This window comes from Periplaneta americana, chromosome 12 (assembly GCF_040183065.1).
Source record: "Periplaneta americana isolate PAMFEO1 chromosome 12, P.americana_PAMFEO1_priV1, whole genome shotgun sequence".
Taxonomy (NCBI): domain Eukaryota; kingdom Metazoa; phylum Arthropoda; class Insecta; order Blattodea; family Blattidae; genus Periplaneta; species Periplaneta americana.
The window spans coordinates 135,335,035-135,354,691 of NC_091128.1; the positions used below are offsets into that span (position 1 = coordinate 135,335,035).

Below are 19,657 nucleotides of genomic sequence, written 5' to 3' on the forward strand. Positions count from 1 at the left end.
GTGGCGGTACACTCATTCTGTGAATGTCAGCTCACCGGTAGTAAGCCATTCACTGAAGTTCTTCTTTACATTTTGTAAGTATAAAAACTTCATTCGTATTATAAATGTTTGTATTAAAAACAATTACATCCTATTAAATTTAAATGAAACCATGAATTATCATCATTCATTCAGAAAAGTCATTACAATCACATACGTCAGAGCTCTTGACTATAGTTATGAATGAACATGTGTAGTATTGTTGCATACAGTTGTGGACATAAATTCTGCAAGTTGGTTGGAACAATATACGACAAAAATCAGTATGATTTAATATCATATTAAAGTTTCATACTCGAGTTCATCCATACGATATTTACATTATTTCAAACTTGAATTCGAACTGTAACAGAACGAAATCGCCATTCATATTTCATAATACAAAGCCATTTCTACGCGTGTAATCGAACAGTGTATCCCGCCGCAAAAGAAAATAGTTCACACTGTTTCATTCAATATACACAATCCAGATACGGTAATATTCTTTAATCAGAATGAAATCTTAGAACATACGATCGTATGTAATATTCCGTTCCGCTGAATGACGGCTACATCGAGATAAGGACGGATAGATGATGACGCGGAGCGTTACGGGGGTTCTGTCATGGCCGCCGCTACTTGATGCGACGGACACTAAGCTCGGCGCTCAGTTGCACAATGGCGTGCCTTCGTATTGCTGCGTGCTGTGAAAGCTGTTTCTGAGCGGGGACCGGCCCAAAACTTGGCCAGTCCGGAAGACGAAGACGTTGTCGCCAGGGCCAGACGAACATCCCTCGTTTGTACAGACGGTCAAATTTTGGAACGATATCCACTCAGGAACAAGCTCTTACAAAGAAAAGGTCAGTTTGGCACTTGTGTGTTTCCGTTTACTCTAGCCGATTAGACGTGAATGCCGGTTATACTGTTCATATACCGGCGTATTGTTGTATCGGGTAGTGTAAGCACATAATTATGACACATATTGTAGATGTTACAATTCATATGACAGACTACAACATACTGTACGTTTAAATATAGCGGCTCTTTTTGTTTTTTTATATAACACATCTAACCATTCCGGTCGTAGCCATTGTCAAGAAATCGTTAGGAATTACATGTATTTTTAATGCATATTGCAATACTAACAGTATAGCTTTCATGACTAGTTTAAAAATTTTTACAGGTCCTTGATTTGAACATATTGATTTAACACATAGCGCATGCCTGGTGAGAGGCGGTCGTTTGAAAATTATTGCATCAGCTTATGACGTATTGCAAACTGTGCTGCAACTCAAAAATGTTAATTTTACTTTCAGGAAGGACACTGGCGTTCCAAAAACATTGTCGATGTGTCTGGATCAATGACGACATTGGATGCTGCTGACCCTGCGAACGGCGTTGGATCTGCACTGACGGCCCTAGTCTCTAAAGGTAAAAGGAATTCTGAATCGTCAATGAAGAATTTGATGTATCTGTCTTCGAGTGCTGCACTTTACAATTTTCGGCCCTAAAGTTGTAAAGTGGAAGATAAAAGTGCAACGGTTTGGCATACGTTGAAAGTGTTGCAGTGTCTCGAGAGCAGAAGGGTGCGTGTGTGACCGTGTGTGTTGCGGTGAATAAATCTAGTAGACTCTAGTGTTTGTGGATTCAAGTCTATCCCGATGCAAGTTGAAAGACCAACATCGACAACCCTCCTCCACCTCCAGTTGTCGAGGCATAAAGATGAACAGATCATTCACGAAGGTACTTCACAACGATCACCGCACGAAGGTGGGACCGTCGGGGTCGGCGTCGTTGCCGCGGCCGAAGGGGACTGTGACTTGCTCAAACCCGGAACCTACCAACAACAGTACTATCAGCAGCAACAACAACAGACTGTGTGCGCGAATCAATTCTGTCCCAATCTTCAACCGTCATCACCTCCTCCATGTCCATCGTCACCGTCATCATCATCATCATCTAATAAACAATTCTCAGCCTCTCTTGTGGGTAATAAGTACCTGATGTTAGAAGTGGTGGAGGGGAGTACACTCTGCAGATGTGTCAACGTTCATACACAAGAAGAGTTGGTATGCAAGGTAAGATCAACGACCAATCTCTCTTTTAGATTATTCACCGTGCACCAAATTTCTGGGCCCATCAATATTTACGCTGAAGTTGCTCTTGGATATAAATGGTATTGTGGAGTAGACAATAGTAATATGCGTTACAAGAGCGGTATGTTGAAGTTTTCATGTTCGAGGAAAAGTTTGAAAAAGCGAAACGTAGTTGAGCTTTTTTAATTTCCGAGAATTGAAAGAAAACATACCGCTCGTGCATCGTACATTATTTTGTGCGAAGACCGTTTATTACATACCTGAAAGAGGATTTTCTAATTAGTTGCAATGAAATCTCCATCTTGGTTTCTGTTCGATGACGGCAAATTTGCAAAACAAATATATCTATCTTCAACATTGTTGCTTTAAAATGTTTTCTGTGTTTACTATACTCCAGCAGGCCGTGATATACGTCTCTTTCCCCCCCTCCCAGTCTATGATGAGTCTGGAATCTTGTTGATTTTTTCACGGCTTCCTTAATGTTACTTGCATCACGAATGCAGTAACTTTAGTGGAGTTGTAGAGTTTACTTAATTTTTGCAAATATTTAAAAACAATGATTAACAGTGCAATTTTGGTGAAATTGCAGTGGTAAGTTTCCAATTTATAATTATTACTATATTGAACGTCTCTAAAAATAATAACTTATGTTAAAAGCCTAAAGCAGTAAAATCATTATGTCACTTAAGCGGTAAGAAGAGGGAAATTGTTATGTGTTAGGTTGGGAAAACTGAACGTGGAATTTTAGACTTTCCGCGGATTGGTTTTGTGCGGAAACCAAGCAAATACGCACGATCTCGCACAAATTGGTTTATGTAAGACGGGAAAATATTTGCCTACAATTTATTTATTATTTTTTTTAATAAAGTGAAAAAAGAGCACATTTGTTTGTGTTTGTCGAGTGCGCATCATTACGCCTACGAAAAGAATCTTTCATGTATGTATGTACATCAACAGGAAATATATTATGAAGAGGATGAACGTTTACGTGAAGTCCCATGGAAAGATAATAACTTAATTAGGAATAAGAAATAACGTGTTAGTTCGGCCTGCTAATTATTAACTTCTGACATTAAATCCCAAAAATATGTAGAGGGCACAGGCCTACTGCATTTCAGGGATATTTCGACGCCTAATGAACTTTCTGAGCTAGTCGACTATTTGACATTATTATTTTAAAAAGTGTCTGATAATAATATGTATTTTAAAATATATGCTACCTGATATGTTAACAGATTAAATGACAAAAGCTGGACTGTAAACTGTATTTTGTGAAACATTAAGTTACATTATGTATTTAAATCGCAATTATTTTAATATTAAATCAGTGATGAATTCACGGGAATCTGGGAGCACCCATTCACAGTTTGTTCTCCAAGATGTCCCAGTAATTATGTTAATATTCTCGCAAGTGTTCCAGATGATTCCCAATCCGAAAGTGAATTCAGCACTGAAAATAATTCATTTTATTGCAATTCGCAATACAGTTGTTTCATGGCATTAATTTATTTTATGGATCTAAGTAGTAAAATTACTAAATGAAATTTTGTGATTTGTTTACATATTGGGCTACTGACTATTTGCCGCTTTTGTAGGTATTCTCAAAAGCTTATGAAAATTTAGATAGCGAATAAGCCTGTATTTCTATTTTACTCTAATTTCTTACGGGGAATTTTATTCATTTTTATAATCTCTTAGGCTTAGCTTTTTCATGTTCGTCAAAGACGAGACTTCCAGACTTCGAAGACGTAGGTAAGTTAACAGTTATTTGCAATATGCAAGCAGGTAGACTGTACATGTAGACATGACGCCATTGCTGTAATTTGTAATTACATTGTTGACAAAATTTCCTGTGGTGGCAATTAAAGTAATAATATAATACGTATTCATATTCTTTAGATGATGACTAGCCTATTAGAGTTTATACACTTAAATTGTGGTGTAGTCCTAAGTGTTTTATTTTCTGGTGTATCCGGTGCAGTGGAGTGTGGTAGAAAGCTCTGGAAGTTTCATCATATGTTCATAAATGTCATATCCGTTGGGTAGAAAGAAGGAAGGGTGAATAAGCCCCCATATACACAACATAAAGTGAATTCAAATAGTAATTTAATTGCTCTGTAGGGTGGGTTCGAGTAATCCCCGGTTTCCAAGTAATGTAATACAGCTCCCAAAAGAGGCGATTTCAGCCGGATGCGTAAGAGGGTCTGTCAGCCGGAAGTCATCATTTACGTGTCTGCTTCTTAGGAAGGGGAGCCGGAACTGTCTCCATCGTTTGACAGATGCTGCAGCCCTAACCTTGAGGCAGCTGCTGGCCGACAGACTGGTCCGTCAGCCAGCATCCCACTCTCGACTCAGCAGCACGCCCAGTTGTGTCGAAACACCGGTCGCTTGCGACCCCCACTCCCCTAGTCGCCCCCCCACCTCCCAGGGCTGTCCACGATAAATGCATAGTGTGATTTGCACCAGCATTTGTACGGTGCATGAGCTCTTAGGTCAAGGTCAGCTTCTGATCTCATCGAAGTTCTTCCCCTTGTAATGACCAAGTCGTAATACAAATGAATTCTTATAACTGGTTTATTTATTTTATAATTTCGAAAAAAAAAAAAAATATATGAAATCCCATTGTTTCACTTCAACTGAAGAGACTAGAGTATAAAGTACATGTGTCGTAATATGTCATATTTGTAGAAGTGGAAATCCCCAATGACTGTTCTCTATTATTGAGAAAAGATCAATGGAAATAAAGTGAAGTTTGCGGTTGATTTGTTACGTGGAATTGCACAGCAATGTAGTAGTATATGACTCTGTGCATATCAACGAATTTGATCTGAAATTATTTTTGTTTTAAAAGACAATATGTATTTCTATATTTTATGAGCCTAAACTTATATTTGGTTTAATGGACACAAGGGCTGAGTTTTTGGTTGAAATGGCAGAAACAAATAAATAATAGCCTTATACATTTAACATTTGTCGTATATTTACTCTCCGCCCGCCATTTTGAGAGACCTGGCGGCAATTTTAAAATACTACGCGCAGCTCTTTTAAACCGAATACACCCACTAAAAATTGCGTTTTCTCAAAACTACGTTTTTAGTCAATAAAAAGGTCTCCGGCGGGATACATTTGCTCCGATTTTAATAAGACTTTGTAAGAATACTCAGCATACTCCAATACACAAACCTGTGCATTCAATCAGCTCTTCGCTGAAAACTTTTCATGATATGAATTTTTAACGTTAAAAAATGAAATAAAATTATCAAGCAAAAATTAGGATTTGTATAAAAAATCTGTATTTCGTTAACCAATACTCGAATTTAAATATTCATGCGTAATTTTCTTAATCATGAAATGTTAGTCCTTCACAGAACAGTTTAATACGCAATTACAAGTCTGAAGTCGTGAGGGACGATTTGAATTTACGCGTAATTTAATAATCATTAAAATAAATGAACATTAATATCTAAGGAACTAATACATGAAATTTGATTAAATTTGGTACTATTATTTAAATGTACAAATACAACAAATCCACCGAATTTCAAAGCAATTGGTCAAAAACTTTAGAAGTTTCAAATTTTAGTTCCAGTGTCCCTTAACAATTCGGGTAATCTTCGCCTTTAGTACAAAAAATTTCTGGCTGCTGGCAAACCGTTTTGGGCGTTGTATTACTGGTCCAGAGGAAAACACAGAAGCAATTCGCCGGCCGCCATAATTATTTGTACTGAAAGTGGATTTTACTACAATTTGTACATTTGTGTAGGTCTATAGACATGTTCATTGCGTGATTAAATAAATGAGATTAATGATTGATTTCGCTTCAACGTTTTCAAATGTAACATCGTAACAGTTTAAGCCCAGACGTTTGTCAGTTGTGTCTCTAAAATAGTACGTATGTAGAAAGATCCTTATTACAGGCCATGGAGGCCCACCTATGCAGAAAATGTGCATTAGTACTATAGTAGGTATTATGCCAATCCTACGTCCATGTCGCCTTTAACACAAGAAAATGCTCCAGGTACCTACTCATGAGGCTCAGTGAATCCTAGACCCATTGTGTGGTCGGAAGGTAAGATCAATGGAAAAAAATCCATGAGCCTATCAGGAATCGATTCCACGATCTTCCGATTTGCAGCGCAATTCTTTAACCACGAGCTACCGCGTGTAGTCTAGTTTCTATGTGCCGGATATATTTTGTGTTTGCTGGTTGGTAACGTTGACGATACTAGTGTTATAACGTATGTAAACATTTGTCCCAGTGTATATATTATATATCAACTTGTTTTGCAGTATTAGAATATTTCAATACTTTTCTGAAGAATTTTTGATGGCATAATAATGTTCTTGACATACTTATAATGCATACATTGTTTAAATGCGTATTTTTACAACCAAAAAACATATCACTAAGCGGAATTCGATATCATTCATAGGTTAAAAAACATGTATTTTGAAACTCTGTGCATAAAAACGTGATCTTGGCGTAAGACCGTAGTGTCCTTCACTACAAACACAGTTTAACATCCCACCTCTGTTAATAGAATGGCAAACCTCGAATCTCCGAACTATTGCTCGTAATATTTCTCAATATCCCCACCCAATCCCCTCCACTGCCAGCGCATGACGCATGCTCAGAGCGTCACTTTTTAGTGCGCTTTTAGTGCCTCTTGATGTGAGCACAGATTATGTAAAGCTAGCAGACACTGCTCATGCCTGATCGTTAGGAAACTTATATTGCAGCTTAAAGGGTAGCCTAACAACTGTAGTGTTTTTTTTATAGAAATAATCATTATTTTATGAACAGTTTAATGCAATTTCTGTCTGATATTTTAATTCCGTATGTAATATAAATTAAATAGGTATAATTTAATATATTCGTAGTTGCTATTATTTTTTAAGTAATTAGATTAATGGTCTGTTCCGGTCTTCAATCAATGTTTTTAGTTCTTCCAACGGCATTTTCTTAATTGCGAATTTAACAGTGTTTATTTTGCCTCGATGCCAGTATGGTGAGATACATAATGAAAATATTTTAACGAAAGATGACGTGTTGTAAGATTTTAAGGATTTGCTACAACAATTGTACTAAATCATGAAAAACCGTCAATACCTGGCCATGGGAATCAAACACTTAACTTTCGGTATAGCATACGATTAGGTTTATCTGGTAGGATTTATAGTCAAATTTTAACTATAGGAGAAATGTTTTTCGGGCTATGAGGCCGTGGTCCGTTGGTTGTGTGACCAAACGTTTCGTTCACTGCTGCGGTGAACATCTTCAGTGGTGTAGATTGCTGGTGCGGCTGGTTCTACTGCGCGTGCCGATGACCAGTAGAACCAGCCGCACCAGCAATCTACACCACTGAAGATGTTCACCGCAGCAGTGAACGAAACGTTTGGTCACACAACCAACGGACCACGGCCTCATAGCCCGAAAACATTTCTCCTATTGACGCCGGCCGTGAAAGCCTACATTCTAATACAAATTTTAACTGTTCAGCATAGGATTTATAGTCAGATTTTAACTGTTCAGCACCTTCGTTTCATAGGTAGAATAATAAAATACATCGAATACTTTTGACATAATTATCCATTTCAAAGATCCAGTCCTTTGTTTCATTTCACGAACCAACACGATATTCACAAGCAATATAAATACCTGGTTATATCGTCAGCATGAGATAAGACAACCGTTTCAGACAAACCAAAAACAAGGAACACACAACCAGTAATATCAGAAGGATAGAGATTAATTTTTATTTTGCTCCTGTCAAGAATCGAACGTGAGTCCGTCGGAACACTTGAGTTACAGAATAGTGAAATATATAGATATAAAATCCTATGTTCATATTAAACTAGTAATCATTATTATACAAATTAAATCAATGTTAATGGTAGGCCTAATAAAATGATAGCGATGACGCACGATTGAGACAACCTATATCCATGCCCTTTACAGAACTGTACACTAATGTTTCGGAATCTAGACCGCCTCAATGGCCTTGTGATTCGATCTGTGGACCTTTCAATAGGAAGCAGTCACACCAGCCGTGAAACCGCAGGTCTTGTTGACCTTGTCTTGCAAATAAATCGCTTAGAGCACAGGTGTTTGTTGCCTTGCAGAAATTAAACAATACAGGGGCAATGACTTGAAACAAACCAAACGTATGTTTTCGAGGTTCACATTTCGTAGGTTTTGACCAAATCGATGTTGTATTTGGCGAGTGGTCGTGGCTGAAAGACCGACGGGACTTGAAACCTCGGCGAGGGTTGCGTCAAATCCTTGTGCAATAAGACAGCTAAGTACTACTAACGAAATAATGAGCAAGCTTTAATCTTCTCCCACTCCGTTTATTGTGTCACGGACAAAGTAAAATGTCCCGACAGGTGTATAAACCTCTTTACTTTAAAGCTATGCATAAATAACAGATTGACGTGATTACGGGGATGCGCTCTGGTACCATCGCCTTTGGAGGACTTTTTTTTTTCTTTTAGGTCAAGTTTGCTTCAAGAGAATGTTATCTTCCATCTTATACAAAACTCTTTCGTAATCGTTGATTATATTCAAACAAAGACTAAAGTACTGTTAAGGCCTATATCGCTTTAACAATCTGTCGTTTCACGAATTTTTTATCACAGTTATCACTTCATTTTCTATTGAAATAAACTCATGATCCACTGATGACGTGGAAGTGTACAGAATTAGATTTTTTTCGTCTCATGCCTTCAACTTAAGAATTGGGTTATCCAATTTTTATTTATGCACTAATTCTGAATATCTATATTTAGTGATGTGCATGGTCATATGGCCAGTATGACTCAAAACATTGCGTCGTCTCTGAAGGAAAACAGAATAACACTGTTTCCCTCTCTGGAATTGAAGCATGACTCGTCGGGGCTATCGCAGGTCTACAGTGTAGTTAATTCTAGGCGAAACTACGCAATCAAGTTTTCTATGAATTGTGTGATACATACTACCTACAAAAGATTAGATGAATGCGAGTGCTGCGCCATCTATGAGTGGAGATTTAAAATTAGACTTGCTATGCTCTGTATGACTCGACAGTAGTGTTTCAGCAGCGACTTCATTCCTCGTCGGTAAAATGGAATGACATATCCCTTCTCTTCTCTTTTCTGTTTATCTTGTTATTTTTCTGATTATGAAAACGTGCATCTTTATATCTCACTTTCACCAATGATCAGTCAGTATATCTGAAAAACTTGGTGGGCGTAGGCCTACATAATAAGCTATAATACTACTATACTTTTATAACTTGTGTACTTCTAAAATATACGTTATGGGTGCATTAACATACCTAATAATTTAGAAAAATACTAAGAAGTGTTTAATTTTTAACATTTTGGACACCATAAACACAACTCAAATTAAAATTACACAGATTTTGGTAAAATTGATGGTAATTTTTAAACATTTTTGACGCCATAAACACAACTCAAATTAAAATTAGACTGGATTTTGATAAAATTGATGGTAATTTTTAACATTTTGGACACCATAAACACAACTCAAATTAAAATTACACAGATTTTGATAAAATTGATGGTAATTTTTTAACATTTTGGACACCATAAACACAACTCAAATTAAAATTACACTGGATTTTGATAAAATTGATGGTAATTTTTAACATTTTGGACACCATAAACAAAACTCAAATTAAAATTACACGGAGTTTGATAAAATTGATGGCAATTTTTAACAATATGGACACCATAAACACAACTCAAATTAAAATTACACGGATTTTGATAAAATTGATGGTAATTTTTAACATTTTGGACACCAAAAACACAACTCAAATTAAAATTACACGGATTTTGATAAAATTGATGGCAATTTTTAACATTGTGGACACCATAAACACAACTCAAATTAAAATTACACGGATTTTGATCAAATTGATGGTAATTTAGACACAACTCAAATTAAAATTACACAGATTTCGATCAAATTGATGGTAATTTTTAACATTTTGGACACCATAAACAACTCAAATTAAAATTACACAGATTTTTATAAAATTGATGGCAATTTTTAAAATTTTGGACACCATAAACACAACTCATTAAAATTACACATTTCGGTAAAATTGATGGTTTCCAGATTTTCAGTTAGGGGCCTACTTTCAAACGGTTTCTGCTCACTTTCAAATTTGATGAATATAACGATAATTTTAATTTAGTTACACACTACGGATTTGCAGAATTTCCTTCTGCATCATTTCTTCTCAGTGGGAGAGCTTAATTTAGCAATTGTGTAAAATATTAAATTTCTTGTAGACACTTCACAGGTTAATTATTGGTAACCCACGTAAAATTTACCATAAATATAAACAGTTACTTAAGTTGTGCACAGTTACTTAAGTCGTGACCTTGTGCCATGACAATCACATTAACCCCCTGCTTACGACTATCGAAAGTTGACATATAATTTCATGTATGAAGACAGAATGGAACAAAGGATCTAATCCCTAAATACGATAATGATAACGATTGCCATAATTAATAATAATAATAATAATAATAATAATAATAATAATAATAATATGTGATGCCAACATGCCACATACTTCATATTATTTTATGTAACCTTGGTTAAAATATTTTGAATTTTAATGCAACGTGTAACTGTAACACATACTATAAACTTTAGACCAAATTCAATGCATGAAGCGCCTAAATCTATATTTTCAAGTTCGCTGTTCTGCTACAAAAACTGACGTGATCCTGACGATTATTGATTATCAGTGCCACGATGTCGGAAAAGATTATATTTGTACTTCTGCGCAACATTTCAGGCAGTACTGTAAATCTCTTGGGATACCAGTAGATGTCCTCATACCCCGGTTGAGGATTACGAGATATGAGCTCGGCGTGAAGCAAACACACGAAATCTACGCGTTTATAGCAGCTACCTTATGCTGCGTGGGAATATTTGCACAGAATTTAGCACTGAAAGCTGCTAAATGTGGGGTGTAACGTCACTCCCTATGACGTCGCTTAGAGCAAGGCCTGCCTAGCGGAGTTTGCCAATCGCTCCAAATTACACAAGTAGAGCGTCCCATGGTGTACTATTTTTCGCGACGTTGATTTAGCAAGCAAAATAAATAAAAAATACTTTTGCAAAAATAGCAGCCACACGAAAGAAAGAAACAGAGAATAAATGGCGCTCGAAGAAGTATGTAACTTGCATTTTATCCGCAGACCGCTAGTGGTCCTAAACTTGTAGCTAGGTAGACTGTAGTCTAAAACTACTCGTATTTAATAAAAATGTTAATTTGAGCAACATATTTCATTTGCTAATTTGAAGTGGATAATTTAATAAAATAACTAGAAGCATTCTTCTGAGAATAATTCAGGAAAGAGTAGTTTACAAGCCAATAGATTATGGTAAACTGCAAAATAATTAAAACAATTTTAAGACGATTCTTAAAAGAACTCTGCGGATAACTGATGTAGCCTGTAAGGTGCTGCACTTTGTAAGTCTAGACACAAAAGTTAAGTGATACCAGTGCGTAATAATATCATCTAAAAGCCGTCACAGCTTCTTCCATCACTAAGCCCAAAAGAGTCTTTCATTAGAATAAGGACATCTGTTATCTTTTTACACCCATTAATTCAAATTATTTTCATGGTAGCCATTCTAAGTACACTGCACTTGAATCCTTTGCTTATTAAGACATGCCCCAGATTCAAGTTCCGTTTTGAGGACAAAATATAGTCCCCTCTACTGACACACATGGCACTCCTACAAAAAAAATCGCAAATTAATCATTAATCCGTTACTGAAAATATATTGAGTGAATTCTTGCGAAGAGTAAAAACGTTTTGTTCACTTTCTTAAGGATAATTCGCAAATTTTAACCTTTGCATTCACATAATAAAAATCTTTCGTGAAGTTGGTATCAATTGAACATGTACATAGAAAATAAGTTTATTCTACCGACAGAGCAGTTGACTACGGGGTCTTAAATTTGTAAGCTTGCTTCAACAATAATTTTCCGAAGAGCAGGGACGTACATTGTTAACCCTTTTAAAATGTATGTGTGCGCAAATTATTTGTAATGCTGTTTATTTATTGGTAATACCTGCTAATTCACACAAACTCTCAAGAACAGATTCAACAACCATTTTAGTAGTATAAATCCGCATTTCCATGCCGAGTACATAACCCGAGCTCGCTAGATTCACGGCCGAATACACTACTAATTAAGCTATCACAAATTTGTATAATTCGGATGGTTTATTCAAAAAATATTCTTGGGCCTAATTCGTTATTGAAAACATAACTGTTAAGACAATCTAAGAAATGGTGTTTCCCATTTGGATTTATGTTGGATTACTGTCAATGAATCTAATTTATTAAGACCACTTTGCAAAACATAGAAATTTCTGTTCGTCAAACTCCATGTGCCGCAGCCATGTCACTTTCCAGAAGTGCACACTAAGTTGATGATTAAAACGCCTTTGTTCCTATTTGTCGTGGGCATGCAGATGACGCAAACCACATCCCACAATATTGTACTTTATTACAAGAACATGTGCAACCAGACTGCTATGGAGCAAGACATGCAATGATTCTGTGAATATGAAGAATACAAACAGATTGTAAAACATCTTAAGTTCTGCTGAAATATATGTACTTTCAAATCCGATCGAAACAACTGCAGTACTATAATTATAACAACCTACAACTAACATTAAAATATGACAGAAACGTAGCTGTGATAAAGAATCTAAGTTATAGACTTATATGTATCCAAGAGCAAATGTACATATCTTTCCATTTTTATATATGAAATCTGGATATGTAACAATTTGGTTAGACTATAATCCTTGTATAATAATAATAATAATAATAATAATAATAATAATAATAATAATAATAATAATAATAATAATAATAATAATAATAATTCGAAATGATTATCTTGTTAAATTATCAATATTATATAACATTGACAAAGACAAAGGAGTGATTGTAGAATTACCTACTACGATAAAACAAAATTAAGTTGTAGGGTAAAGGTTGGTAAATTGTGATACTAATAATATTGTGATAGTACTTTTTGAGAATTTTTTACAATATTACTGAGCCAGAGAAGGACCACTTTTGTGCAGAAACTTGCCCACGAACATTCCCATAATACGTTGACGCAAAAAAACCGATCTTCCTCTCGCTCAGTAAAATTGTAAAAAATTCTCAAAAAGAATTATAATATTATTAGTATCACAATATTACCAAACTTTACCCTATATAAAATAATTCAATTGTATACTTATTCTTATAAAATGGCGGTATAAGTGAATAAAACTAAAATACAAGCAGAACCTGCTGGAAAACATACCACACAAGCACGGATTTTAATTACAGGCACACCAGTTGAACAGATTAGCGATTTAGAATGCCTTGGTTAAGTCCTAAGTTTAAATAACAATAAAGATATCGATTTTAAGACCGACGAATTCCAGAATTTATGTGGTACGATAAAACGAACATAAGTCAAAGTCAACGTAGAAAATTATGTAGTATTGGCAATCCCCACATTTCTTTATGGAGCGGAATGCTGGATTGTCCAAAAAAGTAAACACACGGCAGAAATGATGTTCTTGAGATCAATTTTTAGGATATAAAAGAACCAACAGAATACGTAATGAAGATATCAAAGGTTAGGTGTAAACAACATACCACTTGAAGATATTACCGAAGAAAGGAGCGATGAAGTTGAAAGGATGAATAATGACATTCTCCAGACAGTTATACAAATACAGAGGTGCAGAAAAATAAGGCAGAGGTGGAAGAACAGTTCTGAAAACATTGGAAACGAAAATCTTTTAACACTAAATTAGTATTATTATTATTATTATTATTAATAAAATTAGATTTGGAAGACTATTTTAAACTAAAAATTAGTAGGACCTAATAAATAAACAGTTTAATTTCAGGGTCCTGTTTGATTACATTCAATTCGGAATCAAACTTAGCACAGAACTTAAGAACTTTAATACGTCATCTTTTCGGATTTATTTTGCGCTTAGCTTATAGCATTCTCAACGTGAAACTTTGAACAAATTAAGGGACTACTGAAACAATGACAATAAGATAGTGTAGACAACACGCTGATAATGAATAGTCTATCGGTTCCGTAGATATTTATGAAGTTTATAAAATCGGAGACCGGATTAAAAAAAAAACAAATCTCATTCGTCCTTTTAATAGGATATAAAATAAACACATTCATGGTCGTAATGGATATTACGATGACGAAGTACTTGAGTATAATATTTCAACAACACATGTTGCCATGGTCTCATGCTGCAATACCGTGCAACCATTTCTCCAAACAACAGACGTAGTGACTAACACGACGATCTCGCTTCCTGGTATCTAATAGCATACGAAATAGTGTTAACATTGCTACACCCATCGGAAATTTACTACAAGTACCGTATACTGTTTTAAATTGTAAATAAAGCGAATCCGGTCCATTGGCATGTAAGTGAACGAATAAACGCATTTGCAGAGTTAATGGATTTCCTAAAGAAATGCAGTGTAGGCCTATTGAAAGTCTTTTGTAACGAACAACTCGGGGCAATGACACATACGTGAAGGATCGTGTACTTTTTACTCACATTCTAATTAGTGAGTGGACATTGAGAACAAATTCTTTCTTGTGTGTTAACTAGTATTCTTTCGGCACACCATTATCCGAATAATTGATACAGACATTCGATGTGGCATACCTATGAGTTGAAGTTGAAATTTATAGTAGACAGATACGGAGAGGTGAATTTTTCTCGTTTCTACTTAGTCTCAATATTTTTTAGCATCGTTGGACCTCATTATACTCTCACATTTCAAGCATGTTAGCATGCTGATCCTACATTTCAGCTATGAGACGAAAGAGAGAGACCTCGATGCTATTGTAGAAAGCACACGTACGGTCTACTTAACTCGCTACAAGCTTTATTCGGTACGTGCATTCATTTTGACGATGTCAACTCTATATAAATATTTTACCAATTCATTTACGTCGTAAAATACGAAGCGTTATATTGACCAATATGAAAATATAATAATAATACTAATAATAATAATAATAATAATAATAATAATAATAATAATATACCGTGTGCGTTTTCACGCTTTAGAATTAAAATGTGTTACGTATCTATTATAAGAAAGTCACAAATTCTGCTCTTCAATTCATCTTCAAACATAGGCGTCTTCTGAAGCTTTAGACCAGAATATGCAAATGTTTCCTTACGTAGACAACTTGTGTATATTTAACTAGGTATATTACTGGTGGAGAAACCATTACATTACAGAGCGTCTAACAAAACCCATCTTCCTGCTAAAGAAGAATCTTCGCTTGCATTGTCACTCTTATTATCTATATTCTCTTTCATCAACAACTTATGGAGGATATAATAATAATAATAATAATAATAATAATAATAATAATAATAATAATAATAATAATAATAATAATAATAATAATATGGAGAAGAAGAATTAGAGTTCGGATTTCTATAACATGTAATACTTTTATCTTGGTCTCTCTTTACAAACTTAAATTAAACACTCTTCTAGCTTTTCTTAACACGATAACACAGTTTTCATTGGTCTTATAAATGCATATTTTACAATATCTAACATTAAGTCATATTTGACTAAGAAGTGTTGGAAACCATATTTCTGGTCATTTTACAATAATTTAAAAGGATTATTCGCATGTTTTGTGTCAATAATTGCAAGAGATTTTGTTTGCGTTTAATTATTTATTTTAGATTTCATTTCCTTAAAAATATTTGTGGTTAAATGAAGTTTGAAGGTAACTAGATTCGCCAGCAGTAACTTGTCAAAACACTAAGGACAAAAGAATGCTAGGAACATAGCCAGATTGTTGCTGGTCGGTCTCACCTTCAACTTCTTCACCCTTCTGAAACATGTGACACTTAAAAGAGTTTCCAACACCTCTGTTGCCAGATAGTAATTCATAAACAGTCAGTGACCTTGTTAACATAGCTATAAATGAATTAGTAACGTAGAGGACAGACGGACAATTTTCACCCCTTTTACCTCTTCCCCCTTCTATTTTTATAGGCTGAACAGTTAATTAATATTCACAAAAACAATTTGTAGGAAAAAGTTTTCTAAGTAATTTTTGGACAATATTTGATTTGATATGCATCATATTTTATTTTTCAAGGCGTAAGTGCATGCATGGTACTTCCAGAGTTTTTAGGTCATTGAAATCCCCCGTCAACATCCAGGCGTGCCGTACCACCGTTTATTTCACCTGAGCCCTCCCCGTCCAATCCACGGGCAGTAGTGCACCGCAGCGGACCTCATTAGCCTCTACGAACGAGTCCCCGGCCGTGGGACAATGTGTTACCTGTAACATAGTAGTTGACTAGTGACTGAGATATCGTGGATTCAAGTTTGGACGAAGGCCTGATAATTTTCCTTTCACCACAATTTTTAAGTCAATTGATGCACATAGTCTATCAGATAAGTACCATACGTTATGCTATTTTCCATACCGAAAGCGGCCAGGGTGTGTCAGCGAGCACTCATCACCAGGGAACGGATTTATATGGACTAAAAATATATGAAATATGTAAATATATATATGTAGTTATTTTTACCAAAATATGGAATTAAATATGGATTTTTACCAAAATATGGAATTAAATATGGACTTAAAATTATAAAAAAATGACTATGTACGTTAAATATTGGTACATTTTAATCAAACTAAACAAAAAATATAATGGACGTACCTTATCTTCCAATGTAGTTTCAACAAAACACAATTTTTATTGTCTGTTACCATAACAATAGGTTACAAACATTTCTTTCAAGTGCTGAAAAGTGAATCTTCTTCTATTGTCTCTGAGGATAGATTTATACTGACTAAAAGAGCGTTCGACGTCACAAGAAGTAACTGGTACATAATTCAATTTCACAATGTCTGCTGGGGATAAGTCCAAGTTAATCTTCACTGTTGATTCACCACTCATCACAGCAACAACCTTTTGTAGTTCTTCATATCCAGGGTTTTTTGAAAGTACAGTGTCCACCTTAGCTCTTACTGCATCTGCAACTTTACCTCTACCACGATTCAGTTGTTCCACAGTACTATTTATAATTTCAAAACTTTCAGATAGTGAAAGGTGCCTATTTTGGAGACTTTTGAGCGTTTTTATGATGCATGAAAATGTATGCTGAATGTGAGCTAAGTCATTCTTCACACTTATGTCACAGGTAACTGTTTTCGCAGTATCAATTGAGACTGCATCTTCAGAGTCCAATGCAAGGAGAACATTGTTAATAGAGTCTATATGTTCGGCATAATATTCAACTGCTTCTAGCCATGTACCCCATCTAGTTAAAATTGGCTTTGGTGGCAATGGAATTTCAGGGTACATTTCTTTCAACACGTTAACTCTACTGGGAGCTTTGAGAAATACTTTTTTCACTGATGAAATCAACAAATCTACTTTAGGGAAATTGTCTCTGACCACTTCTGCCACACGATGAAATGCATGCGCCACACAAGTAAAATGAGTCAATTTAGGATATACAACAGATAATGCTTGTCCAGCTTTGACCATATAAGGGGCAGCATCGCTAATAAAGAATAACACATTATCGTACATAATACCCTTTGGCCACAGGATACCCATAGCTTCGTTGAACAGTTTAACTATAGTTTTGTTATTGCACTTTTCTAGAACATCACAATGTAAAAGAATTCGTTCAGAATATTGTTCACTTAACAAACCGATAACTACATTACCAACAAGTCTACCTTCTTTGTCGGGAGTCTCATCAATGGAAACCCAAATTGAACTATCTTTAATTTCATCTCTTATCTTCTGTATTGTCTCATCGTAGATGGATGGAGCATACGTCTTCCTAAGTGTTGACTCATCCGGGATTGTATGTTGAGTATATTTTTCAAGGAATTCCCTGAAGACCTTATTCTTTAGTTTGTAGAGAGGAATATCAGCAGAGATGAGAGAACGGCACAGGTCGATGTTAAACTCAGATCTTACATTCGATGTTGTTGGTTGTGTTAAAAACAATTGTCTCTGCTTGGAATTTAGTTGTTTGTTGGCCTGATGTTTACTAGTTGTAATGTGTTGTTGCACCAGGAACTTTTGTGTAGATGATACTGCACACTGACACAAATTACAAAATAATATTTTATTGTCAGTTGATAAACCATCTTCTTTAAATTCTGAAATGTAACTTGTTAGTTTTGATTTTAAATTGACTGAATGACGTACTTTTGGCATATTTACCGTCTTTATAGTATGATTTACAAAACTGAACCTATGTGTACTCTGACTGGCATTTAACTGTTGAGCTGCACAACTGAAGTCTGTTAAAAATTTTAAATTAAATTAATACAGTTTTGTAACTTACTTTCCCATTGTTGATAGGACTGCTAATTTTCAAATAACTCTGATGTTAAAGGGATTACTGAACATGTGTTTAAATCTCTATTGTTGAAATGTATTTTTACAAGTTAATGGAATTTTGTTTTGTTTTATTGTTAAACCTAATATAATATGGACTGTTTTATATGAAATATGGAAAATATATGGAAATTAACGAAAATATGTACTAAACGCTAAAATATGGAAAAATATGGAAAATAAAAGTAGGATTTTTCAACCCTACACATTGTGAAACATAAAGATAATGCAAAATATAAATTATATTAGCTTTATAAGTAAATATGTATTTACATATAAATCCTTTCCCTGCTCATCACCTTCTACTGTCAAGGTCATGGATGAATATATAATAGGATGCGAAACTTACCGAGTTTCCCGTAACACACACTAGAGGCGCTGTTGTAGAAAATGATCTTGCTGCCGCCTGTTAGAGGGAGGGACGTTATTACATCTAGCAGCGCACCAAGTAGCGAAAAGAGTAATTACTCCAAGCATTTAGCAGCGCACCTGGTGACGAAAATGTTAAACTGTGCAGAAGTATTCCCTCCCACCCTCATCGATATTCTAAACTAACACAATTTAAAATAAAACATTTACATTTTTATTCCTCACAGCAGCTTCTACTGAAAATTCTTACCGGAGCCAACAGAAAGATAAAAGATACGATCTATTTTACAATACCCAATTAAAATATAACCAGACAGAGACAAAAAAAAATAAAGCAAAAGGTTAGATAATTGGGATTGTATTCTTTGGATATTTATTGTACAGCGCAATTGAAAAGTCTACAAGAACTACTTAGTTCAATTTATTATATTACTATTACTTTACAATACATTCAACAACACTATTTTTACAACGTCCGTAAACATCACTGTTTAACATGCACTGCTTATACACACACGCAATATCACTTTATGTTCACTTATTAGCAAGTTTCTGTCTGCCATCTTGGCTTCTCGTCGAGTCCTCGAGCAATATCTCGAACGGATAAATAGAGAACTCTGGGTAACGTACCCAACACGTAGTTCTAATGTTCAGCACCTAGA

At 35.1% G+C, this 19,657-nt stretch overlaps 1 protein-coding gene across 1 annotated transcript in view; it reads left to right on the forward strand.

Annotated features, from left to right (window-relative positions):
• Window positions 1–477: 477 nt before the first annotated feature.
• LOC138710909 (tribbles homolog 2-like) overlaps window positions 478–19,657 on the forward strand; it is a 62,625-nt gene continuing 43,445 nt past the window's right edge. The window contains exons 1-2 of the mRNA XM_069842102.1: window positions 478–878; window positions 1,335–2,096. Coding sequence (XP_069698203.1) covers window positions 1,680–2,096 — 417 coding nt within the window. The 5' untranslated portion in view covers window positions 478–878; window positions 1,335–1,679. The remainder of the gene's footprint in view (window positions 879–1,334; window positions 2,097–19,657) is intronic.